The sequence below is a fragment of the Buteo buteo genome, chromosome 5 (assembly GCF_964188355.1).
Source record: "Buteo buteo chromosome 5, bButBut1.hap1.1, whole genome shotgun sequence".
Lineage (NCBI taxonomy): Eukaryota > Metazoa > Chordata > Aves > Accipitriformes > Accipitridae > Buteo > Buteo buteo.
Genome location: NC_134175.1, coordinates 26,709,609 through 26,736,778, shown reverse-complemented (window position 1 = coordinate 26,736,778; position 27,170 = coordinate 26,709,609). Strand labels below are relative to the sequence as shown.

Below are 27,170 nucleotides of genomic sequence, written 5' to 3'. Positions count from 1 at the left end.
CTTTTCAGAGGGGAAAGAAAAATAAGGTTGTGAAATGTAAGGTCTGTTAGAAAACAGATGCAAACTTTCCTTGCTTAATTTGGCCATGGCACCAAAACAAATACTGTATCAGAGCACTGTTTACTTTCAGGTCTTCGGGCAGGTTTATGTGTTTGTCTAATTAAAAACCTAAATGAAACATACATAATATAGGCACATAAATCATCTGCTTTCCCCTGCTTTATAAGTATTATATTTCTGAATTTGTTTCGGACTTTGAGAGTTAATGCTGCGCTACTTAATAGTGTCAGGTCTTTGGTTAAACATGTCTCAGAGACAAGATGTGGAAACATCCAGCTAGTGTCAACAAGTGTAGCGTGAACCCAGAGAGGGATTGGACCTGTCATTTGTGTGGTTTTTGCTGCTCCTTTCGGGCACTGTGAGGTTCAGCAAATCCCCTGCCCTTCAGGGAGCAGCAATAGGAGGGACCATCCAAATAAGAGCCAACATGAAGAGTCTATAAAGTGTCAGAACTGGCAAGTGACAGCTAACATAGCTGTCAGGGTTTTTATCTTGTTCCTGATCACCAAATACAGCTTTTCACCCCTCTCCCCAAGAAGTTTTAAATGTAGAAAAACGGCAACAGTTTTTGTCACATAAATGAGATTGAATTAGTCGATTCAAAAACCCATGCTCATTTTTTCTGGGTGTTTTGCTGAGAAGCCCATTTTCCTCGACAGAGGGCTGCTGATCCTGAAGCTTTGCCACTGCCTGGTGTTTGAGTGTTGCAGTTGTTATTAACCTGTTTTGTTGTTTTTCCCTACAAGGCGTATTTGTTCAGAGGGCTGGGGATTGTTTAGGAAGTTACTGCCAGTCCTCAGATGTTTGTGCTTTCTGGGGGCGGAGGGAGGGACAACTGCTGCTATCACAAGCTTGTTACACACTGTAAGGAAGGACATGAAGCAGCAGGTTTTTAAAGTAGTATTAATCTCTTCTGTGGTTTCAGAACGCCTCTGGGAGCCTCCCTGGATGAGCAAAGCAATCCTCTGTTGAAGGGTAAGGAAAAGCTTTACTTACTGAAATCTCTTTTGCTGGGAACTGTGCTTTTGTGGACGTTCACCTGAGACCTTGGTTCTTTCGCAGTGGCACAAACCACAGCCTAGTCGGCGTTGCTGAGTTATTCTCCTGTGAAGCAATTGTGCCTGAGAAACCGGAGAAGGGAGAAAAGATCAAGAATAAGTCTTTCTGGAGAGTTTATTAAGCCCTAAAAACCCCCCAAAATGTGCAGAACGGGGAGGTTGTCATTTCCTCTCCAAGCTGGCTAGCATTAGGCAGTCTCTGCCTCTAATAACTCTGGTTGCCACACCTAAAAATTTTACTATCTGAGCAGGTCGGAATACTGAAGTTCAAAGTACAGCGAGAATGTGCAGGTAGTGACAGGGTGCAGAGGAATTACTTGCTGTGCCTGGAGTCTTCGCTTCAACTCTTAGTCAGGTACAGGGAGAGAGAGGGGAATGCCTAAGCTGGACTCAGACTCTGGATCCCCCTGGTAAGATGCCTGAGGGATAGGTAAGGTAGCAGCAGAAGGCACAGACCTGTTGGGTGGTACCTCCAGGTTCCCTCTTGCAATTAAATTGTTTGCAGGTTGACTCGGGGATGTTTCTGAGCACAAAACTAAAGCAGTGTTGTAGTTATTCTCTTTCAAAATAATTTTTCTGTGTTCTCAAATGTAACTTCTCACTTCTTAGTGCATTTTTACTGTATGAGTAATGCAGGGATTATAAATATAGTCTGGTTATATCCTGTTGTATCAACTGAAGTGTCTTGCTAATATCTTTAGTTAAGCTGTTGGAAAGAAAACACTGCAGCATTCTAGTTGTTGAACTGCTAACTGTACTTTTTCAGGCATGCTGGTGAGAAATGGAGGAAGTTTTGAAGATGACTTATCCCTGGGAGCTGAAGGTGGGTGTGGCAGGATTATGACTCTTTTGCTAGCAAAAAAAAAAGAATTAAGTTCAGTCATCTGATTTTTATTTTGAAAGACAGCATTTCCCTTCTGGTCAAAGGCAGTTGATAAAGCTGGCTAGAAAACCAGCATGGAGCACATAGAAAAATGCAGGAAGAATTGCTTTTTGAGTTTATTAGACTATGGCTGGTGTTAAACATGCTGGTCTAACCCGAAGGTCAGAGGCAGCCCTGAATTTGCTTCTGCCTTCTCGTTTAGTGCCCACAGTGGCAGCACAGCCTGGAGCGCTCACTGAGGCTGTGAGAAAGTGGTTTCTTCTACTTGCTTTTCTTGTCCATGGGTTACTCTTGGCAGCCATGCATGGTCCACTTCCACTGAATCCCTTGGGAGTGGCATGTGCGGGCTTTTGAGAGGACGAATGAAATTCTGTCAGCCAAGAGGCAAACCCATTAAGGGCTAAGTGCTTTTAAAAATGAAAAGCACCAAAGCTGAGTAAGTATTTTGGGTCAGCCACGATATATGCTTTGCTGTCGCTAGCAGCTTGCCTTTTCTTTCTCTTCCCTTTTTTAAGGGGAAGGAGATGTGGCTGTTCATGGTGGACTTCTTTGTAGAAAAAGACTTTTAGTCTCTCTGTTGATCACGGGTTAGAGGTGACCATAAACAAACAAACAAAAGCACTGTGGATCCTGTTCTAACAGCAGCATCTTGAAATAAAATAGCAACAAACAGTCTCACAAACTGGGTCCTGGGGTTATCTGCAGGATAAGGCATATAAGACAATATCTGGTTTCAGTGTAAAAAAAAAAAAAAAAAAAAAAAAAAAGGCAAAAACGCTCCTTCCCTTTAGCTTTTAATGTTTTTTGAACTACAGCTTTTGCAAAGTGTCAGAACGTGTATAGTAGAAGGCCCTTTTTTCCGCAGCAGTCGTGCCAGTGGTGTCAAAGTAGTGGGATGAGGCCTGGAGGAAGGAAATATCTTTAATTTTTAAAGATTCAAGACTTTGAAGGAAAACAGTTGATCTGATAATGATGGAGAAGCAGTAAATGAGTCCCTTACTGCAATAGATTAAATAGGATTAAATTTTCTTTCTGACAGTCTTTCCCACTTGTTGGATTGCCTGCAGTACAAAGATTTCATAGGAAAAGTTTCTTTGTAACGATAATCCAGGCTCTGAGCATATGACAAAGAATACAAGACTCAGCACATTTTAAAACATCGTGTCGCTTTTTTCTTTTAGATTTTTTCCCTTTATCATTGCCAAGGATTTCTGGTTTTTATGAGCCTTTAGCATGATTTAGGCAGAAGGTCGTTTCCCTCCTTTTCACACGACAAAGGTCCCAACACTAGAATCGCTGGTTGATTTTCCTGGGTAAGGATGTGGGTGTTTCTGCTGGGCTTTGCTTCCCATCCGAGAACAAGGGGACAACAGAGCTGCTTGGAGCAGCGCTGCGTGCCCTGCCGGACAGACAGCCCCTTTGAGGCTGGTATGAATAGCCTGCCCTTGTGCATCCACGACTGCCTGAATCCAGACACAAGCCGCAGCCCTGTGTGAATGGTACAGAGGGCCTCAGGCAGGGTCCTGTAACCCCAGCCCCCTAATGAGCTGTCAAAATCCATGGTTTAGCTGTTCAGACTAGTCACCAGCTAATCCATATAGATAGGCTTACCTTCATATTATAGGCAAAAATATTAAAAAAAGAAGAGATGTCATATCTGTGTTCTGTATACATTTAACTTTCTTCATGCTGCCTCTGAAAAGGAGAGAGGCTGTGAGGTTTCCATGTTTTGCTCTCAGTTGCTGACTGTACCCCACTGGCACAGTGAGTCAAGATGTAGGGTTTTCCTGGCAGCATGTTTGACATCACTTTGCTCTTTTCGTAGCTGATTCTGAGGGCTGCTATAACTTATGCACACTCCTTGCCTGTCTCCTGGGGCAAGATTGTTAATGTGGAGTCACCTCTTTGGGGAACACATAGTTTAAGGCTGAGGGTCAACTCTCTGGCTTGACAGGGTATTGATTTTCTGAAAGAATGGCATGGGATGTTCCCGTGTGGAGCTTGGCTGATCCAGCTGCAGAAAGTGCCGACTTCCCTGTGGAAGGCTGCTGACCAGGTGCTTGGTACCTGGTGGCCGGCCTCGCTCCAGAGGCCTCTTGACTCTGATGTGGCCACTGGTCCCATCAGCACCGCAGGCTTCACCTAGCTGTTGTCCGTGGATTGCACAGCTCGGGCAGCCGGGGCCCTGCCCCGCATTGAGAGCAGTCCGTGCTGATGAAAAGTCTAATGAATATAGTCTCAGTACCGTGGGGCCAGCTGCCTTTCTTATGACCTTTACTTTCTCTACCGGAGCAATCCTCTTATGCCTGCTTCTCCTCCTCCCCTTCCCACCCAGGAATAGCCCTGCAGCTGGTAATCGCGTCTTTAATTGCAAAGCAATAAATGCTTTATGTGACAATTACTAGCTTACTGCACATTAAAATTAATATGATTAATGACAGTATGTAAATGTGTGTCCATGTGAGGTTTTATTTTAAACAGAGCCTGAATAAACCAGATCATCTTTATATCAGCCGTATATTAGAAATCCTTGTCAATCACATTTACATGGGAAGAGAAAGATCTGGCTTATGTGGGAGTATTGGTTAATGTGCTCGCTGCCTGCTTCTTCATAGTGGTTGTGGGAAGCGTAATTCTGAAGAGGCCTGTGTGTAACTTCTTGTTGTTTCTCTACAGCTAATCATCTACGGAGTGATACCCAGATGGAAACATGGTAAACATCTTTTTTTTGTTTGTTTACTTCAGAGAAATATTTATACTGGAGGGCGGGAGGGAGAGGAGGCAGTGGAAGTTGTGGAGGCTACCTCAGAGCTAAAGCTCTTCTGCTCATGCCTGTTTACGTGAGAGGAAAGGAGAAGATCCAAATAACGCAGAGACAGTCATTAGGAGATGCAGAAAAATATTGCAGATTTTTATTCTTCCAGCAGACGTGACGTAGATTTTGGGGTAGCAGGAAGAAAACAGAGAAGTTACAAATCTAAGTAACTTAGTATGATTTACCTTCTTTTCCTCACTGATCCCTCACCATTTCAGAAATGTCAAGGGAAAATTAGTTTTACCCTTCAGAGCAGATGTCCTTTGGGAGCGGGGAAATAAAAGACTTTGAGAGAGGAGAGGCTCCTGCTTTACAGGGAGAGCTGCTAAATAAAATGTGCTGAAGGTAAAACCCTATTGACACTTCAGCAAATACTGGCACAGCCCCTGTGGGCAGCATCCTCGGTCCTCCTCCTGAGCGGCCTCCACAAACGTGCTTTTAGGTGAATCCTCTGTCTTCTTGGCTTCTCAGTGGTTGTTCTGTTGTGTGTGTGTTAGGATTTGTACAGTAAAATTCACCCTGAGAAGGTTTGTTCCCCAGAGACATTGGCAGTAACAGTACGTTTGAGCCCAAGGCACCACCTGATGCTGCGGCGGCTTCTCCAGATACAGGGAGGAAATAGTTTGGGATTGGGAAAGAAACCGGCCAGCAGTCTGGGTTGGAGCTCGTCTTGCTCCGTCTCCTCCAGCCTGGAGCTCTTCAGCTTCCCCGGCCACCTCTGGGGCAGCTCGCAGCCTTGCGCTGCTGGTGGGTGGCAGCTGGGGCTGAGGGGGAGCTGGGTACCCAAGGCACGGAGGGGTGGCCCTGCCACGGAGGGGTGGTCCTGCCACGGAGAGGTGGCCCTGCCACGGAGAGGTGGTCCTGCTGGAGGAGGCAGCGGCATGGGAAAGGCAGGGCAGGGCGGCTCACGCTAGGCTGGGCTTCCTCGCTGGAGGAGGGTGGGATCGGGGAGGGTGGGGCAGCAAGGGGAGATCAGGGATTTGTTTTCTCAGCTTGCATTTGCCTTCGAATTCTTACCGTCTATGTACATTTTTACTGAGGCGTCCCAGGGTTCGCTTTTGTTATTGTATTTCAATAAGTGACATGGCTAATATAAACCAGATAACACTGAAGGGGAAAAGAGAACTTCAGCAGCGCTGGAGGCTTAGCTCTCCTCCGAGACAGACAGTCGAGTCCCGGAGCGGCAGGGGTTTATCGCAGGGGTCTTCTCCGTTTGTGTTGACAGCAATGGTGTGCTGGCGAAGGAGAGGAGGCTGCAGTTCCACCAGAAGGGGAGAAGTATGAACTCCACAGGGTCTGGAAAAAGCAGCGCGACTGTTTCAAGGTAAAAGGGTACTATGCTTTGAAGGTCATGGCACAGTTCGGTGGAATTTGGCTGCGTTTTGCTGGCAAAGCTTCTTCTGTTCCTCAGTTAAATGGACTTGGCTTGATTTATGTGCATTGTTGCGTTTAGTAGCCGAGAAGGGAATTTTCACTTGGTTGCTTGAAAAACTGCAGTTTGTTTTCAGTTGCGGTTTGCAGTAAATACCAACAAATGGGCCTAAACATTAGAAATGTCTGAAATTTTAATGACATTTTAAAATCTGAGCTCTGCAGAATAAGGGCTGACTTTATAAATTACAGGATTGGATCTGAGATGTGTCTGGGCCAGTGGCTCTGGTGATGGGAACCAAAACTTCGGATGCAGAGATCTCCACAATTATTTCCTAAAGTAGGCTGAGCTGTAGGAGTCAAAAGTTCAATAGAGCAAGCTGGCTACTGGGCTGAATTAGCAGTTGGACAGGAGGGACTGTGTCTTAAAAGGAGACAAATAGATAGTAAACATCTTTTCATTTGTCTAGTGTTTCTGAATTACTGGAGCTTTATGAGGAAGATCCTGAGGAAGTGCTCTATAACCTTGGGTTTGGAAGAGATGAACCAGATATTGCTTCAAAAATTCCAGCGAGATTTTTTAATTCATCATCATTTGCCAGAGGGATAGATATCAAAGTGTTTTTGAATGCCCAAATACAGCGCATGGAAGTGGAAAATCCAAATTTTGCTTTAACAAGTAAGTATGTTTTTGAAGCAAAGTTTATTTTTAAGTTTTTGAACTACGTAAACAACCCCAAAAGAAGGTGTATATCTAATATACTGGCAAACCCCCTTTACAGCCTAAAGGCCAAATTCCATTCAGAATCCATAATAAAACTCTTGCTTCATCTTAAATATGGCAAGAGGTGACCATCAGTATTGTACACCTTGGGGTGAGGGGAAGGGGTTTATAGTGTGGGAGGGAAGTGAAAGGCATCCTGTAAGATATACTGCCTTCTGGTTTGTACTATTCCTGTCTCTTGCTCCTAAGCTTGTCTTCTGTTGTAGCTTTAGAGCACTGAAACAAATAGCAGTATCTGTCTGTTTCTTGTGTTCTTCAGTATCCGGGTGGGATTTTTGAAAGCTGTCAGCAGCGCCCTACTTCTGTCGTTGTTGAAATCTGGGCCAGTATTTCTATTGACTTGGATAGGAGCTTTGTTAGGTCAGTAATGAGCGTTGCTGAAATGAGGGCATAGCTGAAATGTCCTCTTGTAGTTGTAGATGGAGAGAGCAATGCGAGTAACCCTTTTCTTCCTAGCACTTTGTAAATTAACTTGCACCTGTGTACCTGTGTCCCTTTTTTACTTTGTGAAAGCTTTGCATGCTGTTCTTGTGCATTTAGTAAAGGCTCTTCCAAAGGTTTTTCCATTTTTTCATACTGTGTGGTATCCCTTTCACATTACAGGACTAGGCAGTATTCAGTCAACCTTTGGGGCCCTTAATATAAGTAGGAGGAGATTTGGGGGATGGGGGGGTGGGCCGAGGTTATGATGAAAATTCCCTCTTCAGATATGAAGAAAGAGCTGTCTGAGAATCCAAACCGTCGTGTAAAGATGGATCAAAAGGTCTGGGATGTGATGACGGCAAATGTCCTCGTAAACTCTGCCTTATGTTTTGTTCTTATGCAGGTCGTTTTCGTCAGATTGAAGTGCTTACTACTGTGGCCAATGCTTTTTCTTCTTTGTATTCTCAAGTCTCTGGGACTCCTTTGCAGAAAATTGGTAGTATGAATTCAGTGTCTTCCAGCAAAGAGGCATCCAGCCCTCCCCCTTTAAATCGCAGCAATACAGCCAGTCGGTTAATGAAGACCTTGTCAAAGCTCAATCTGTGCGGCACACAGCAAGCTGATGGTAGCGGCTGCTCAACTCCTTCACCTGTTGAAAAAGGGAAAAGTCTAGCTGAACCAGGGAATGAGGAAAATGATGTTAAAAATGAATCAAAGTTACAAAAGTACTCTAAAAAGAAAGACTCTCCCTCTTTTCTGGCTACTGTAAAGGAGGAGATAGCCAGTAGTCAGACGAATGCTGTGGACACACATAAACCTGCAGACCTTCCTGCTGGGGCTGATGATAAACAAGAGGGTACTGTGCCTCCAGCAGATGTGCAAAGCAGCAGGTTGGCAAGTGCCCAGGATAGACCGTGTGAAGAATCTGGTCTTTTGGACTTGCCAAGCCTCAGCAGCAGTTCCAGTACATCCAACAGCAGCACCCCAACACAAAGGCTGCCTGCAGCGTCACCAGGTAGAGACCCTTGCGCTCCCCTCACAAACCCGTCCATAATGAATCTAATGCTGCAGCAGAAGGACTCCTTTGAGATGGAAGAGGTAGGTGGAGATATATGACTTTGGTTTTGCATACAGTTTACATAATTTGCTGGCTGCCAGCAGAGGAATGTTCCCTCCTGTGTAGTTGACAGTGTTTTCTCCAGGAATACTTTAAATTCTCCGAGTGATAGGACAGTTGTCACTCTCTCTCGGTAGGCTGCTCTGACTGATCCTCTTAATGAAATAACTTGGTGCTGCTGCTGCTGTTGTTGTTCCTGAGAGCAGGAAAGTTCTCATTCTTTTTTTCGTCAAGCTCAGGTAACTGCAATCACTGGCATAGCTGCTAAGAACTTTTCCTGTGGAAGTAGATCCAGGTTAGGCTTTGTATGTATAAGAGCCTTTGGTTTTAAATTTTTGTTTTGCTTAAATTGCTAACTGGGAGTCACTATTTTGGTGCCTGAAAGTAAATTCAGTTTATTAATTGATATTGACTAAAGATAAATTTGTGGATGGAGCAAGAGTGTTGTTGCATGAAAGGGAAGGGGGCTATCATGTAGGGTGAGGTGCTTCTCTTGTGCAGTTTTTGGTTTTGATGACAGTCTACTGTATGGTGATTTGTTCTCTGGAAATTAACGCAGTGAAAGTCAGTGTTTGATGTGCCTTTGGCAATGGCTTAGTTACAAATTCTGTGCTAGCTGTCTTTTAATATCTTAACAAATGCATGTATCCATTTTTTGATTGATAATTGTCCCAAAGGGATTTTAACTCCCAGGTTCCTGTAAGTGCTTTGTTCATTAGGCTAGTAAATGCACAGGGTACAAATTCAAGAATGCAATTTTTTTGCAAAGACTCACACCTTGAATTGTAAGATCTGTCTTAAATTAGTAGATATTTTTGAGGACAGATTTCAAAGTGGCTCTTGTTAACAGTTCAGTTAACTTTTTTGTCTATGTGAAATAGATATGTAAAATGAAGGATTGTGATTTCATTGGTGAAATGACTGAAGAAAGCAAGTGAATAGAAAACCCCCAGTGTTTTACAGCGCATGATGAAGTGATGGTTTAGTAGATACTGTGTCTAGCATCGTATTGTCATTACAAGCTCTTCTAGATCAACTAATGTTGTAGCTGAAGGCACTCATTAAGTAGAAAAAGGTAATCCAGCCTCTTGTAGTTCCTGTCACTTGTTTGTGTGTGTATGTCCTCACCCACATGTTGTGTGGTCATCTACTGAACCAGAACAAAGGACTGGTCCAGTTGAGAGGGGAAAGAGAAACCAAGTGTATTTTGATTTATTTATTTTTCCTGGCTTAGTTTTCAGCCGGATAATTTTCTTGATCCAGTTCGTTGTGTAGCTGCACAGATGTTTGTGTTGGCACAATGGGAGGGTCTGAGTGGCAATGAATTTTGCTACATTTCCCGGAGGAGAAATCTGTTTTTTGGTACTCTTGGGCAAAGTTGAAACAACTAATATATATTAAAAAAAAAAAAAAGGAACGGAATTTTCCTTCAGAGTAAGTTGGACTGTAAAGGGTTATGACATGAAGAAGACTTGCTGAATTCTGCACAAGCCAAATGCAATGCGTTTGCAGAGTTTTGGTTGAGAATTTGCAATGATGCCAGGGCATAAACACAGCTGTTTTGGCAAGACAACATGCGATGTGGGATGGTATTGTGGTGAATTTGTGTTTACGCAATATAATGTATACATATCAACTGCCTACAGATCCCTGGGAGGGAGGGATTCAGTCTCGTTGAAGAAACTTTAAAACAATACCTGGCAGCATGATTTTATTTTTGTGCGTCTCTAAGCAGGGTATAATGAACAATAAACTGTATTAGAAACAGTGGCAATAACTCCTCCCCCTGTTTCCCCAGCTTGGCTTGAAGTGCATTCATAAGCATAAGAAAGATGACAGATATATCAAGGAAGCTCTTTCCATGCTTACGAATGCCTTGGAGGTTTGAGCACCCTTCGGAAGTCTGTGGCTGTGAAGATAGCTAGTGCGGGAGTGAGTCAGGGCAGGATTTCCCCCAAACACCCACTCCTGAGGTGGCCAGTTACAGTCTGAAGGTCATTTACCAGCATCAATATTGGCTGAAGGGTTGGAGAAGGAGAGGGGAGTGCTTCTGGGCGCTCAGGGAGCTGCGCCGTGCTGCGGATGCAGCCAGGATGCTGTCTCCCAGCCAAGGACAGGAGGTGGAGGGTATTTAGATGAGAAGAGGCGTAGCTGTTGGGAGGCTGCAAATTTAACCATCGGAAACTGGAAGGTTTGAGAGAATCAAGACACCTGTCCTGGAAGGCCAGTCTGATCAAGGGGCCTGTAAGATTACTTGCTGTTCTTGGTTTTTAATTTTAATTTTTTTAAATTTTTCCTAAACTTAAATTATGAGCCCCTTCCACGCACTCCTGCATTTGGACAAACTAAGGATTTACCCCTTTGATACAGCCTTCCTCTCCTAAAGGAAGAGAAGCCTCTTGATTTGTTGTGCAAGAGTAACGCTGTTCACTTACTAATGGTGAAAAGTTCAGGCCAAGTACTTCTCAAACCCCTTTTTACTGAGAAAGTGCACTCTTGTGGCTGCTATACATATGGTATCAATGCAAATATAGTGTCTTCTTTAGCCATATAAAAGCTTTTGGGGCTTAAAACTATCAGTATCCTGATTTTGCATTTTTAAGTTGATCAGAAATGGAGATGAAAATTTCATTGCTTGGTAATTTTGAAATTAGGCAGTCAGCCCATTAGAGGGAAAGGTTGGGGGTAGTTTGATTGGGGGTTTTGTGCGTGTAGACTTGCATGTGAACCATTAGGATTTTTTCTGGAGCACACAAAAGAGAAAACAGATTTTAGGTTTTGAACTAAACAAAGACCTCCCTGTTGAGATTATAGGCATGTTATTTTCATTGTTTGAACAGTTGTCTGAGAACTGCTTTCTTAATAAGGCTGTGTTTCACGAAGTGATTAAGTAATTGGATTAATTTTCATGTAGTTTTAAGTTTCCCAGTTGAAATCTGCATGGCTCTGAATACATTATCTTCCTTTTTTGTACTGGAAGACACAAGAAGTATTTCCATGAGTAGTGGTGTGGTGAAGTCTGGAGTAGGTTCTGGCAGGGTCTGGGTCCTTCTGGAGGATTGGTGGCTTTTGGGAAATAGCTGGTAGGGCAGCAGATGACAATCCTTATGTGCTGACCTCTTGATATATTTTTCTAAATGTATTTTGCTTGTTCTTTATATTCAAATGAGGGGCCAAGAGTGCTGAAAAGACAGTAGTGTAAAGGTGGTCAAAGGTGTTTTCCCAGTTATTTTAGTCTTTTGTCAAAGAGGAACTGAGAACTCTCAGTGTTGTCACAGGATGTGACTTCCAGGTCTTTTGCAGGAGGAACGTAACCAGAGGAGAGCCTTGCGCTGTGAGTGGGAGGTGCTGTCCTAAGGATCACTGCTCTCTTACAGGAGCATTGCTCAATACCTAATGAAATAATACGTTGGTTCAAGGAGATGCGATTCGCTCCCTCATTCGTTATAGGCTGTTGGATGGAGAAGATTAAAAAAACAAAAAAAAAAATCCCTGCATGTGCAGTTTATGTAGCTTGGACATTCTTCAGGACAGGAGCATATTCCAGTTGGCCTGACAAAATATTCTTTTTCCCAATAGATCCAGAGTACAGAGGGGGATCTACCACACGTTCCGGCTTCTCACCAGCTGGCAGTGACCAAGTCAAGGAAAGGTGAGTAGACTTCAGCTCCCGGGAGACAGCAGTCTGCTGAGTGTCCTTCCCTCTCTGAAATGCTGATTCAGATATTTAATACTTCTGAAGTTTCTTTCCTCTTTAGAAATAAAAAAAGATGTGGGTTTCTTCTTCAGCTAAATCACAGAACATTACTGCAAAGTGGCAACCAAATTACAGGCAAGACAACAGCTGTATAACCTCACTGGCTGTTTTCACTTTTGTACAATTGATAGCTCAGAGGGACTGAAATGTTAATTCAGATTGTGTGGGATTTTTTTTTTCGCTGGTAGATCCTGTAATTTAAGATACCCATTTAAACTAAAATTATATTGTTTTAAACCTAAATTGCATGATACATCCAGCTTTTTCCTATGCACTACTGCTCCGTCTGCAAGCTGGCTGCACAGAAGACTAGTGTCTCTGCACCCGCAGGGAAATCGTAGTCCTTCACATGGGAAACTGTGCACTGGCTTTTGTGGCTCACTTAGTTTGTGCTTTCATCTCAAGTTCTTATTTATGTATTCTATGGCTTGGGAGAGGGACAAAGCTGATCTTTAAGTTCATTTTGTGATTGTTACTTTGCCCAACATTGGCAAGCGAAGTCCGTTCTCTAGCTGTTATGTGTAATTAAAGAAGAAATAGGGCTTGTTGGATTTAGTGAGATGCTTAGCTGTGATCGAGTTTTTTGGTGACACATGACTAGCATCTCTAGATACTAAAGAGAAGCAGAAAAACCTGTCTTAAGAAACAGAGATCTTCTTATTTGCCTTTTCACTAATGAACTGACAGTCTTGTGAACTGTCAGCTGAATTGCATTAACATGTTTGAGAATGCTCTGGACTAAGCACTGAAGGTTAATGCCTGGTTATTAGGGATAGCTTATGCTACTAGTTCAGCAGTGTTTTGCACAACACAGCATTGCACTCGCTAGTCATCTGTTACAAACATAGGTCACCAAGAAGGACAACCAGAAACTGCATCTCTAACTGTTCCCAGCATTTCTCCCTTGGCTGTATTTTAAAGTTCATGGCTACATGCTTTACGTGATTACATGTAAAGAGATGTACTCTTTATAGGTCAGGTCTCTTGTTCGCCTGGCCTCAGCAGTTTCACAAAGAGCTTTTCAGAGGAAACCAACTTAAGGAACCAGGAGCTGCAGTCAGGGAGGAGAAAAATTAATTTTTTTCATCTTCTGGAATGCTGATTTTGTGTTTTCTGTTCCCAGCAGCTATCTTACCCTCTTCTTCCTCCATGCAAAGAAAAAAAAAAAAAGTCAGGAGGTCCTGTGTGTACCTGCTGAAAGGTACCAGCAGCTCTAGCAATGGGTCTTCAGTATGGCAGTAGTGGGACATGCTGGCTCATGTTTCCCAGCTGGTATATGCCACCCATTTCTGAATACATTTGGCATAGATTAGTGATGACACTTTGTTAGCATGCGAGTATTGCCTAGAGTTTTCTATGGCTTATCTAACAAGGATGTCAATGCTGATGATAAGCCTGCATGTTTGCTAAAAGTTAGTCTGAGACCAACATTTTGTTTCACCTGGAAGATGTGGAAAGCTTAGGACTTGTTCTATATGGGTTTCAGTAAAATTGCCAAGAAAGAGAGCATTTGGACGAGAACTTACCCAAAATGTTAAAAAACGGTAGTCAATTTTCTTTGTAAGTTGTCCAACATGGGATAACGTAGAGGCCTGTTTTCTTAGAGATCAGGTGCTCACCAAATTTGAAGGCATCCAGAGTTAATGGTCACTTATTAAAAATGCTGGCCATTGTGTCTGAATGTGAAATGTCACTCTCGCTAGCAATCTCTTGAGGTGGGATTGGCATGAAATTCAAGCACCGGTCTTCTGTTGCAATGTGATTTCAGCTGATGATCCTCATACAGGCCAACCTCTTTCGGTGGTGTTGGCTCTCCTGTACATAAGCACCCATAAACAAAAAAATTGTTCCAGATGAGCACTTCTCCTGAAGGAATACATTTGTACTTTTTTTTTTTTTCAGGTAGGGGTGCTTCTGTGTCAATTAGCAGGGTTAGTGCTGTTCAGTACAGGCTGTTATAAACCTTGCAGTGTCATTTTACATCTACACAGAGGGCTGTGGTTGCTTTCTCTGAAATTTACAACAGATTGTAAGGCATTCTAAGAGGGCCTATAATAAGATGTGAAGTATTTGAATTAAAAAAAAAAAAAAGGAGATTCTCTTTCCTACTGAAATAGTCTGGAGACTTAAGATATGCTTAAACAACACTGAGTCTACTGCTGCTTAGAGTCCCCATTAAAGCATGTTTCTCATTTCAGATTAGCTTTGTTTATAAGTGGTAAGCTTAGATTTTCAAAGTGGCTTGAAAATGATTGCTTTGCTATAGTACTGTCTTTGTTAAACACTTTATAGGGGATACAAAGATTGTATTGACTAGCTTGATGTACTTTTTAGGTTATGTCTTCCAAATGGTACTGAACTGAACTAGTTTATCCATTATGCCCAAAACCGGCATTCTGTTCTTTGTTGTTGCAAACCTCAAATGTAGATGTATTTTTGTGCATGTGGGTTTTTTTCAGGAATGCAGTAGAGAAAAATGAAAAGCTTCAGTTGCTTTGCACTGTAAACATACAGTGCTGCTAAATGTCCACTATAAAAAAACATATTGCGAAGTTATCTGGAAGGAAGGTTTGTTAGTTGGAAAACAAAATTCTTCCTGACATATTTATACAGCAGCACCTTCCATTGCAAAAATGCCCAACAAATGAGACAAATATAGGTACAACACGTAGAGAACAAAGTATTCTCGAGGCATTGTAACTTGTGAGTGTCTGGTTGCTGACATCAGTGGCTCTATGAAATTCTGAATAGCGACAAACGTGTTTCTTTCAAGGCATCTGACACTGATAGTCAAAAGCAGTCATTAATTTCAAAAATTTAGTTCTTGAAAGTGAAGAAAGCATATCATCAGCACTTTCCGTCCTTAATATATTATTGTATTTATAGCTCTCTGTGGGTGCAGCTCCACAGGAGATTGGAGATGGGAGAGTGAGAAGAAAACAATTGGAACAGATTTAGTATTTGTGGGAGTCTGTGCTTATCTGTCCAGAAGCTCGGAAATCCCCAGGGACTCTGAGGAGTTTCTGCAGCAGGACTCCTTACTGGGCTGGTTTTGGCAGTGCTGGGGTGCAGGGTGCGATACATATGGGAAAAAGGGGCAGCAGATATTTAATCCCGTAAAGGAATACTTTATAGCTAAATTGGGAATGTCAATTTATTAATAATCTTATGAAATACAAAGCACATTAGAGCTTTGCCAGTACTGCAGGTACAAGAAACATAGATGTTACTAGAGCTTCACAGTCAGTTTCCATGTATTTCTCCTCTGCTTCTGTGTGAGCAGTAGAGTGATGCAGAAGGTGTAAGACAAGTACCTGATGGGACTGTTTCGATTGGTGAGACTGACAGTCCATTGGTAACTGAATATTATTTTACAATAGGTGAATTATTCCATTATTTGATAGTGATTCTCTGATAAATCTGTGCTCTCATGTTTTGTAAACCATAGACTTGTTTCTTCATCATCTGTTCATGTTTAGAACTTTGTCAGCTTATTTGATATATTTCTGAATACCCACATTTCTCTGGCATGTATTCAGTGCCTAAATATATTTTGGGTTTTTTTATACAGCTTAAAACAATAATCCAAGGGACATTTTCATTTGTGCTCTGTTTAACTGGGATGTGAGTTTGATTGTTCCTTCTGGTTTTGTTCATCTTGGCTGGTTCCTTTTCCCACACTTTCCTTATGCTGCCTCTGGCCTTCTCCTGCTAGCTCAGAAGATTTCCTCTATGTAGTGTGGATAATAGCTTTGGGCTGCGGGGCTGGCATCATGCAGTGACCTTTTTGCGGAAGGTACAGTTGCCTGCATGGGGGTACGCAGGGCAAGGGGTGATCCCAGGTTAGCCCCTACAACCCAGTCTTTGGTGCCGAGTTTTCTGCGTTCAAAGTGAAGAGAGGGGAGCCATATCTAATCACAACTTCCTTCTCTTAAGACTCTCCATTGCCTGGAGGCATTTTAATCAAGACCTGAATGTAACTTTCTAGCTTTTTTAAAAAATGTTTTCATGCTTTCCCCTTGTCTGCTTGAATCTGAGGGACATCCAGGTGCCATAGAGCAGGTTGTACATCTGGATCAGTAGTCGACAAGGATGGTGGATACCATTATGTATCAGTACATCCTAATGTCCTAGTTGGTATTTCCAGTCTTTACTGAGCCAAACCTTGTCATTTCACTACTGAAGTAGTAGAGATTCCTGTAGTTTAAAAGTTTTTACTGGATTTACATGACAGCGGTGTAGTGGAGACTCTGAGAACTTGCAGGAGTTGGGGGTAAGGTATGGTAGAAGATGACTCATACTTAAAATGTTTTCTCTGATTTGCTTTAAAACGTTCAAAAAAAGAATACTAGCAGCTCTGCAATACAGAAAGCAAGGGATGACTGTATTAAGGGGATGTCTCCTTAGGTGGAATCAAGGCAGTTTGAATCTGTTCGTGCTGTGCTAGTCTCTTGCCATGGATCAAGATGATGAGGTAGGTATGAGTGCCTCTGATCTAGACTGATTGCTTGACTGGCAGTATCTGTCATGTAAGGCTGTCCAAAGCATGTGCATAAATAATAAATGCTATAGAAAATGATCTAAGCCACTGATTTTTACTTTAGTACTATGTCTCTGAGGAGACCAAGAATTGATTTGAGGAGACATATATAAATATATGTATGTAATTTTTTTTTTCTAGCTGAAAAGGAAATATTGACTGAGAAGGAAATAGAAGAGCAGGTCAATATTTTTCTTGAGCAGTAATAAACTTCATGCACGTGAAACCAGGTGCTAGCACGCGCAATGGTGAATTGCTTTATCTGAACTAGTTGGAATCTCTCCCCTGTGGCTAAGGCTTTCACCAGTAGTGCTTTTTCCTTTTAAATTGAAATTCACCAAATAGGAAGAGAGACAGAGACGAGGCCAAAGCAGGTAACTTCATCTTGGAGGAGATGGCAGCTCCCACCAGCCTCAGCTGTAGTGGCAACCTATTCATGGCATGCTCTTTCAGCTGTATTAATTGTATCGGGCACTTAATAAGAGCTAGTCCAGTTCTCAGGGAAGTGGTTTCCATTGTCTTTACTGGGAGCTGGGTGGGGATGTCTGTCTTGAGGTAGAAAAGTTGTTTATCATTGCAGGATATTGTGGCTACCATGATAACAGAACAGCAGCACAATTTGAAAGGCACTCCCTAAAAGCTGTGTGAAATCGCTGATACAGAAGTTTAATGGGCAGTTTGCCTCTCCTGGTGTTCACAAACTCCTGGGCCTGTGCAGGCTTTTATTTCTGCGTTAGTGAAATGTTCATCCAAAGTTATACTAAAAAAAATTAGTTCTGAATATCCAACAGTTTCAAAACAGTTTTCATAATGCATTCCAATGCATTGAGCTGTGAACTGGGATTAATTGTATGATGACAGTTAAGTGGTTGAAAGAATGTGGGGCAAAATTCTGCATTGAGCCTCCGAGAAGACAGCAGGGAGCTCTTGCCCCAGGGCGAGGAGGAGGCGGCAGCTGTCTGGGGGCTACAGGCCGCTGTGGTCTCATCCCATCTCCAAGCTTTTACTCTTCTGCTGAGAACTAGAGGTGAGATGTGGTTGTTATCCAGGCTGCCATCTGGCTAAGCAAAATGTTTACGGTGCTGTAAGGTAAACCCCATACCTGGTGAGTGCCTCCTGTGTCTAGTAGGGAACAATATACATGCAATACTGTACTGCAGAGCGACTGACATCTCCTTGAAAAGCAGCTTTGTGGCTATAGGGCTTGTACCAGAGGATTTTAGAGTCTCTTTAGGCTATTTTCACACTTACCTAATGTAAGTAGAAAGGAACAAGCAGGAGGATCTTATCTTTCATGTATAAAAGGAGCGCTGGGAATGTGCTTTGGCAGATTGCCCATTGATGTGTCAGAGATGTTTTGTATTTGTCCGCTAAACCAGTGGAGGACCGTCTGTAGCAGTTCTCCCAAGTCCTGTGCATCGCCCTCTCTGCTCGTGTGATACTGTTCCTCTGGGTGTGTGGGGTGGTGTAGGCTGGCAGGAGACAAGTGATCTCCTTTGTATCCATGATCAGGAGGGGTGGCGAACCTGTACGTGTCAATACAAAAGCAACTGTTCCACTGCCTGCATGTGAATTAACCAGCAATTCAGTTTTGTGGAAGGAAAAGTCCAGCAGTGGCAACATCTGCAGAGTGGGGTTTTTTCCACAGTACAGGAAAGAAAAATGTAAAAGGTGGTTCCTCTTCTACTGCTGCTTGAAGGTGCACAAGTAGGGCTTTGCCTGAGAAGAGGTTTTGCTTGAAAGAAAGAAACTGGTTTTCTGTATTGTTCGAAGAGGAACTTGAAAAGGAATTGCGTTATCCCCCTAATGTTACTTTGATGTAAAAGGAGAGTATGTATTGAACGTGATTGGGCTTGAAAGGTTGTGATTTGTAAAGTAATTATGGTTGGGTTTTGCTTGTTTTAAACAGATCAGCTGTTACGGACTGCGAGTCAGCACTCTGACAGCAGTGGCTTCGCTGAGGACTCCTCCACAGATTGTTCTCCATTTAATCAGCTTCAGGTAAGGTTCCCATGCTGTGGTTGAAATATTATTAATTATTGTGGGACAATAGGGACCTGGACGGGGCAGGAGGGATGTTGATGTTTGACTGCTGTTGTGACCATCAGCCTAGATCCTATAAAACTTCTCATTTTCAGAGCTGGACCTGCTGAGTCCTTTACAGAACTGGGTTAAAATTTGAAAGCCTTTCTGGTAGGATAATCTGGGTATTCGTGAGCCTGGAATTAACTCTAAGTTAAGTATGTCCTGTTTGCTGTCTCTGGTGTATCTTCTCTCACTGACTGATGCTTCAGAGTCATAGTCCATTCCTCTCATGACTGCAGTGGGTAGAGATTAAGGTTATGAAAGATTATAGCTTTTTTTCTGGTAGTTTCATATCTTGTATCATTTTTACCTCCCCACTCTTTTTCTTTTTTTTTCTTTTTTTTTTTCCTTTTTTTTCTTTTTTCTTTTTTTTTCTTTTTTCTTTTTTTTTCTTTTGTTTTTTTTTTTTTCCAGTTAGCAGCTGACAGAAAGTGAAAACAATTTCATACTGACTTTACTTTGAAGGTATACTAATGTTTAGTCAGTCTTGAGCTCTCATGCTCTTTCTCATTCCAGTTCTTTTGATCTCGGTCCCAGAACTTGCTGTGATACTGACCAGAGACTGCATGTCTTAGGGGAGGCTTTTGTTTCAGCTTGGTATTTAGGTGTCTACCCAATAAACACATTTGCTCAGCGTCGTACCTGATATTTAGGAGAGGTGTTCTCTTGCCTCTCCTAAAACATTCGCACAGTAATAGCCATGATTTGGTTGGCCTGCCAATCAGCCAGAGAAAACTCTTGAGTTGGATCCTGGCCTCAAGGCCATTGGTTAGCTGTCTGGGACCTAAACCACGGTCGGGAGGAATACAAAGGTGGGTGTCGGTATCAGCAGGAATTTCATTTCTGTGGCTTGCAGCTGCTGAACCTTTTTTTAATGGTACTGTATGTTTTTTTCCTTGTGGCACACCAAACTTTTTAAAAGCTGTTTGGCACTTACTAGGAGGAGATTCCCACCCTGCCCATCCATCAATGTTGCTTTTCCATTTTGGTACTGGTATTCTGTGCTTTCCAGTTTAGTAGTTTTTCAACTGAATACCAAAAGTAGCCAAGACAGTGCTGGTCTTTGTCTCTCCCTTAAACATCAGCTTACACTTTCCAAGAGCAAGAGAGTGAATAAAGGAAATCATGAGCCTGAGTGCCTGTAATAAGCATAATAGTCCAAGATACTGGGTCCGCTCTCTACTAAACTGGGACTGCACTGAAGTTGACAGGCATGTTAGGAGGTGACTCAGATTAGAGTTGCTCACTCCTGATCTTTATATTGGTTTCAACCTGGTTAAGAGTCCATTAAAAAGCACATTGCAACTAAGTGCCCCTTCACTGGAAGGCTGGTGGAGTTTATTTGTGTTGGCTGTAAAGGGATGAGATTTTTCTGCTTTCTATTATGCTGTTTTGAAAAGAGGTATTGAGTCTGCACGAGATTTGTGCCATGGAGTTGCTAGGCTCTCTTCTGCCACCTTCACTGCTTTATTCAGGCCAAGTGCTGAGCTGAATTCAGAAAATACGGGTGAATGATGAGATTAGGGGAAATGAGAACTTGGCTGCTAGTGAAGAGAACCTGTGAAAAGATGGAGGGGATACAGAGGGGTGTATATTGTTTCTTAAAAGTATGGTAAGTTAGTGCCATCTGCTGTTAAATAATTGACTCTAGCAGCCATAGCATTCCTCTGATACTCAGGAGAAAACTCAGAAACTGGAACCGTATTGTCTTTCATCCCTGACACCCAAAATAAAGATTTCTAAGGGAGATTTTGGCATTGAGATGAGGTATTACGCAGGGGAATTTCATATTACTAAGGAAGCTAGAAGAATTCTCCATCCAAGCTCTTCAAGTTTTGCTTGCCTGACTTGTAAGTGAACAATGTGATGGATGATTAGAGACACAGATATGCACACATGTAGCACACCTAATTTCACCTAGACATTACAATCTTTTGTTCTTTTAATACCTTTGACTTGAACAGTATCTGAACCTGCACAGTCTTTCATACTAATTTGTGCCTTTGCCAGTGAGTGTGATGTTAAGTATGGAGTTGCAAAATGACCTTTATAACAGAAATCTTCTAGATGGTTGGAGAAGGAAGTATTGGCTGACATACACCCTAAGTAATCTCTCTAGAAGGAACTAATAGTTAATATCCTAATGGCAGTGACAGCTGCAGAAATTAGAGATGGGAAAAGCTTCTCTAAATTTCCAGTTCATGCATCGACTATGGTAAACTTCCAAGACTGTAGTTTATACCACATACTCTTATGAAAATGTCTTGTTCACTTGTAAATATACCAGTCAATCAGGCCAGCCTAAGGAATATGCTTTGCAATCCATAGATCTCTTTTTTTTTTTTTTTCCTTTCTCATAGATTCTTTTCCTGTCATTTGTCACCTATTAAATTAGCAGCTCCCTCATACATGTGCTCTGTTTTAAACTGTGACTTAGAATGAAAAGGGGAAGAAGTATTAGGAGAAAGGAAGGAAGTATGGGCGTAATAGTACTGGATGCAGTCTTCAATAGAGATTAGCAGCCTAATGCGAGATTCGCAGTCTCAAACAATTCTGTGACTTAAAACAGGCCAAGTATATGTGCAGGCTGGTTTTCCCATTCTTAGTGTTGTCCTGTGGCACTAGTTTCACTACAGTCTGCAGTTCTCCTCACTTCTCTGTATGTATTACCTAACACCACCCTTCATTTCAGCACTGACTGTGAACCTTTATATGTGGAAGATGCCATGTACTGCCACCCTGCTATCCCTTTGTCATTGCTACGTAAAATACTAGCATTTTACTCATGTTACTATTTTACTTTGCTGACACTTCTATTCTTCTGGCAATAAAGAGTTTATTGTCAAATCAAAGAAATGTGTGAATAGTTTGCTTTTTTTTTTTTTTTAAAGTTCCTTTTGGTGCCATACTTCAATATGCTTCTAATGTATCTGATACTATGGTTTCTTTGTTCTCCTTTACTGTTTTGCTTGCACACTAACTGCATTATTCTTTCTACTCCCCACCACAATGCCCAATGAATATGGACTTGGACTCTTAGCCTGACTCCTGAGAAGGCAGTAGCTGAGTCTCCAGCATGTTCACCTCTTTGCTGGCTCCTGTCTTTCCTAGGTTCAGGAGTCTTTGCAGGGCATGGGAAGCAGTGCTGACAGCTGTGACAGCGAGACGACCGTGACGTCGCATAGTGAGGAACAGAAGACACTGATAGGCAAGGAACTGCCCTGTTTCAATAAGTTTGAGGAGGAGGAAGAAGATGATGATGAGGATGATGACGATGACGATGATGAAGAGGATATTGTCTCGCAAGTAGAGAGACGAAAGGTAGGGGCACCTTCTGAGAACAGAGGGAGCGAAGATAGAAAATCTAGTGACTATGAAACTGAACAAAATCAAGGAGGAGAAAGCAAGTCATCTCATGTATCAGAGGCAGCGCAAGGAGAGGTCAGCTCTAAAGAGGAAGACATTTCTGGTGAGCGAAAAGAATTGGACCTGCTGGAGGAAGGCAGTGTGTTTGAGTTTCCTCAGTACCACACGCATCATATCCTCAAGTCGATGGAGTCTCTGAAAGGTGGCGGTTCCTCCCCATCATCCGTGGACAGGGTTCATGTGGCCTTGCAGAGAGCTGAGATGAGGATTGTCAGCACATCTGATTCCAGGGCTGGACGTACTCTGCTTAAGTCGAAAGATCTCTTGAGGAAGCAGAGACTCTGGTTTGCTGAATCGGGCTATCCTCTAAGGCGGTCTCAGTCTCTCCCAACTGCATTGCTGAATCCAGTGAAAGTGGTGTCCTCTGTGAATGTCCAGTTAACTCCAGGAAAAGAGACTCTGTGCAGTCCTCCTTCTTTCACCTACAAGTACACATGTGTGGAGGAAGATGTGAAAGCGATGTCTGAGAATGACAAAAGTGAGGGTGAGGCAGCCGCCGGCCAGCCGGTGTGCAAATCCACGTTGTTCATTGCACCTTCGTCCTCCAAAAAAGAAGTGCCCCAGACTGGGCCCAACAGGCTGTCCGAGGAGCTCAGTCCCACCAGGGTACAGAGCTGCCCGCTGCACACACCGGCACACATGTCCCAGTCAACGTGCTCCCTCCACTCCCTCCCCACTGAGTGGCAGGACAGACCGCTCTGCGAGCATGTGAGGACGCTGAGCACCCACAGCGTCCCAAGCATCTCCGGCTCTTCCTTCAGCGCCTTGCTTTCCCCCTTCAGCTGTCCCTTCTCTCCAAGGCATGCTGGATATCCTCATCGCCCTCATGCCATCAACCCGCCCTCCACTGTGGAGATGCAGCTGCGCAGGGTCCTACACGACATCCGAAACTCTCTGCAGAACCTCTCACAGGTAAGAGGAAGCCAAATTTTGCCCCTGGGCAAAGTGGCTCCTTATTTTATCCTTACAAAACCAAGATGTTAACGCGACTATTCCTTTGCATAGCGCAACAGATCAGGAGAAAATGACATTTTGTGCAAGTTTGATTTGCTACTGTTTTAGGAGCGTCTTTTTAAAGTGGCAAATTATCATGTCTCCAGTGCTCCACTATTTTTGCATTTGATTTTTTCTTGTTGCAGTTGACCCAGATTGATGTGTTGGTTTTGTGGTTTGTTTTTTTTTTTACTTTTATGGATATTCTTTGGTGGGAGGGAAGAGCAGTGTACTCTTTATCAGCTATTATTTTAAGGTGATAGTCATTAGCTTTAGATTTGAAAATACATATTGACTGTCCTTTGACCTCTCTTCTCTTTGACATACTTCCCATCGAACTCATAAAAATGTATTTTTTGCATTGCAAGTCGCATGGCTTCACTAATGATGTCAGTGATGATTGATCCCTATATGTTTCTCTGCTGTTTCATGCCAATCTTTTGCACTTTCAACTCGAGCTAGTCAACATGTTCCTGACGTCATCAGTCGTTTATTAAGAACCAGTTTTGTCAGAGCATGTGAAATTTTGTCCATCTCATCACTCAGAGAAGTAATGCTTTAAAATGCAAGTACGTCTTTTTTACCAGTTTCTGCCACATCTTCTGCTCTCTCCCTCCTGATTGCCAGCTGTTCCTCCTCTGCCATCCCTATACTGCTGTTCTCTTAGGTGGTGATCCAACTTAGGAGCCTGCCAGCTGCTGTAGAAGGCTACGTGGGCAGAGCGGTTGCAGACTCTGCTTGTTTATATAGGAATACATGAAGACTATTCAGTTGTAGAGCTTTAACAATTTCTTTGGGTTTTAACCAAGAACAAACATGTGCCTGCCTGCACCATATTGCAGGTCGTAGGCTGTAGTGGGCTTTTTTAGGCCCTGCTTCTCGGAGCGAGCTTTGGTGCTGTGACCAGCTCTGCGGTGGAAAGCTGTGGTCAACTGTGTTTTAAGTCAGGCATTGCTCAAGGGAGTGGACGGTGTGCCTGGGAGTAAGCATTTGCAGAATTTAACCTTCTCTGTTAAATTCCCTCCAGTGTACCAGTTGCAGCCTTGATTTGTGTAAGGTTACATACAGTGTGCTACAGTACTTTTACCACATATACCATGCTAACTAAACCTACTGAAGAAAAAACCTCTGTATTACATCCAGAACTTATGCTCAAGCTGGTTCAATTAAAAAAAAAAAAGTGTTGGAGAGGATAATAACATCTCCTAGCCCACTTGTTCTGCTTCCAGCGTATTTTGTCTAGACTAGTTCCATTTTGGGGGCTTGGTCCTTCTTATTGCAGCAGTTTGAATAAAAATGTATTCCCTGGTGCTGCTTTTTCCTACAGCCAAGATCAAGTTCGGCACACAGCATACTCAGCAGCTAAAGAAAAAGTTGAGGTGTTTCAAATATATGATTCTGATTTTAGGAAGGAATAAAGAGGAGTAGATAAATTCCTAGTAGAACAGGGAACAGAGAAAACTGGGAGAGGAAAAACAAAACATCCCCTTGATGTGATCATGTTTGAGCAAAACTCCTCTGGATGAATGGACATGCTTCAAATTTTCCATGGCGTGTCAATAGTCCTTTGAATTCTTTCAAAATTATATTGGACAAGCTGTCTTTCTCACGTTTGAAAAGGTAAATGTTTTTGCTGTTTCCGCTGTTCTTTGTTGTGCCATGTCTCTACATGTAACAGCCCCTGAATTTTATCTGGTTGCTCCATATGTTGATGCAACATGCAAATAGAAATTCTTCAACAATCTCGTTTTCTTGAGAGATCATTAGCATACAGGGGTCTTTGCACGTAGTGAGATGTACTAAGCAATGTAGTGAGATTAAAAACCAAAATCAACAAAAAAACCCCAAAGAACAGTGCCAAACCCCACAACAAATGTGACTCTAATCATGAGTTGAAAATGGCACACCGTTTAATTTGCTCAGTTCTGTTTTTATCATTAGCTAAGCCAATTGAGACTACTTTTCAGGCATAAAATGCCTGGTGCAGAAAAACTTAGCTTTTATTCCTACTTACTGTGTCAGACAGGATTAATTTGGTTTTTCACCTGCATCACATTTGCATTACAGAGCTTTGATGCACATACTTCAGTTAAGAGCTGGCGCTGCCATTTTGTAAGGTTTCCTTTTCCTGATACAATATTTACATAGGTAGCAGAAATCACAATACCAGAAAGGTTGTGTTTTAACAGTGGCTGCTGTCGGAGTATCTGCGTGTTTGAGAAGATAAGTTCATAAAGGAGATTGTTGACTTTCCCATTTCAAATTGTTTGTTTCTTCCCTAGTACCCAGTGATGAGGGGTCAGGATCTTTCAGCTGCCACTGGTTACAGTACTCAGAGATCATCCATTCTACCTCTCTACGAAGTAAGTGACCCTGTTCACATAGTGGTACTTAGCCAAAATAAAGTGCAAAGAAACATCCTAAATGTGCCATAGACTGTGCTAACTTTGGGTAGCTCCCTATCTTTGCTCTCAAGAGGTAACAGATTACTCCATCCTGGAAATAACATTAAAAAGGAATTAATCTAAATACATGGAAATACTTTCATGTGTTTGCTTGTATGATACATCTAAAAATGTTGTTTTCTTGAATTAATGTGAGTTCACAACATGCAGCCTCTGTAGTATAGTGAAGTTGCTGAGGTTCTGCTTGACTCAAAGGGTACATCTGGGCAAATGTGGTTATAGGATCCAGACTTATTTTAATTTAATTTTTCCATGTAATGCATTATTATCTTTTTATTATTTTTTTTTTTTCTTCCCCCTAGAATACTTTCCAGGAGCTACAAGTGGTAAGGCGAAATCTAAACTTATTCAGAACCCAAATGATGGATTTGGAATTGACTATGTTACGTCAACAGACAACAGTTTATCAGCACATGACAGAAGAAGAAAGGTAAAATGATCTTTTAAAAAAACAAAGAGAAAATACTCTGGCACTTAGGAAGTGTGTCGCTGCCCCTGAAATCAGAGCAAGAAATCTATTAGTTTCAATTTGAGCAGGGTTGGAGCTGAGTTTTTGCCAAAAACTTGTTTACTCCCTTCCTTATACTTCTTCATTTTAGAGTTTTTTCTCTTTGTTTCTTCTAATCCCTATTTTTCATTAATTGGTGATTTTTTTCTTTATCCTTTCTCCAAAGTGATTTTACAGCTGTAGATTTTAAGGACTTTTATCATAGGATACTTGAACATAGGATATTGGGGGGGGAGGGAACCCTAAATATTTTTAGATCCCCCCCCCCCCGTGCCCCCCCCCCATCTTTGTAGATGTAAATAAAGAATGAACATTGTAGCATTCAGATGCTTTTCCAACTTACAGTGGCCACTCGGCAGGCTACAGATGGCATTCATATTCTGGCTCTGTGTGTTTCTGCTCACCATGAGTTGCAGCAGCAAGCTGATCTGGAACAATTTTCAAAACTGTGTATATATATATATTTACTTTAGTTGAATCAGCTCTTGACTAATCACTTTAAAAGTAAACATGTTTGAAATCAGTTGCCCTTCTTAGACAATGGTGTCCTGGCCAAAATGTAGCTGCGACTGCTTGGGAACCTAGAACCACGCAGGAGAATAATATGCGATTACCACGTTGCTCTGTGATTTTTGTTGTTACTGGTTTTAAACTGGATTTGATTAGACATATGTGTAAATGACAGTTTCTCCTGCTTGTGCATATTTAAGTATTTCATTTAAAGTTAAAATTTTTGGAGAAAGTTCTGTGATACACTATGTTGTTTACTTTTCTTCATGAAGTGATACATATTTTCTATAAATGGAGAAAAAGTTTTGTTCCACCTAGGCGTTCAGCTAATTTTTCCATGAAGGAGGAATTCTCTGTGTTCCACTTTGAATTCCC

At 42.3% G+C, this 27,170-nt stretch overlaps 1 protein-coding gene across 2 annotated transcripts in view; it reads left to right on the top strand.

Moving 5' to 3' along the window:
- The window catches only part of ITPRID2 (ITPR interacting domain containing 2), a 43,850-nt gene that overhangs the window by 6,450 nt on the left and 10,230 nt on the right, over nucleotides 1-27,170 (top strand). For both annotated transcript variants that reach the window (XM_075028314.1, XM_075028315.1), the window contains 11 exons: nucleotides 986-1,035; nucleotides 1,885-1,941; nucleotides 4,678-4,714; nucleotides 6,042-6,140; nucleotides 6,658-6,866; nucleotides 7,798-8,492; nucleotides 12,091-12,163; nucleotides 18,718-18,809; nucleotides 22,005-23,231; nucleotides 25,595-25,675; nucleotides 26,080-26,207. In XM_075028314.1, the coding sequence (XP_074884415.1) occupies nucleotides 986-1,035; nucleotides 1,885-1,941; nucleotides 4,678-4,714; nucleotides 6,042-6,140; nucleotides 6,658-6,866; nucleotides 7,798-8,492; nucleotides 12,091-12,163; nucleotides 18,718-18,809; nucleotides 22,005-23,231; nucleotides 25,595-25,675; nucleotides 26,080-26,207 (2,748 nt within the window). The remainder of the gene's footprint in view (nucleotides 1-985; nucleotides 1,036-1,884; nucleotides 1,942-4,677; nucleotides 4,715-6,041; nucleotides 6,141-6,657; nucleotides 6,867-7,797; nucleotides 8,493-12,090; nucleotides 12,164-18,717; nucleotides 18,810-22,004; nucleotides 23,232-25,594; nucleotides 25,676-26,079; nucleotides 26,208-27,170) is intronic.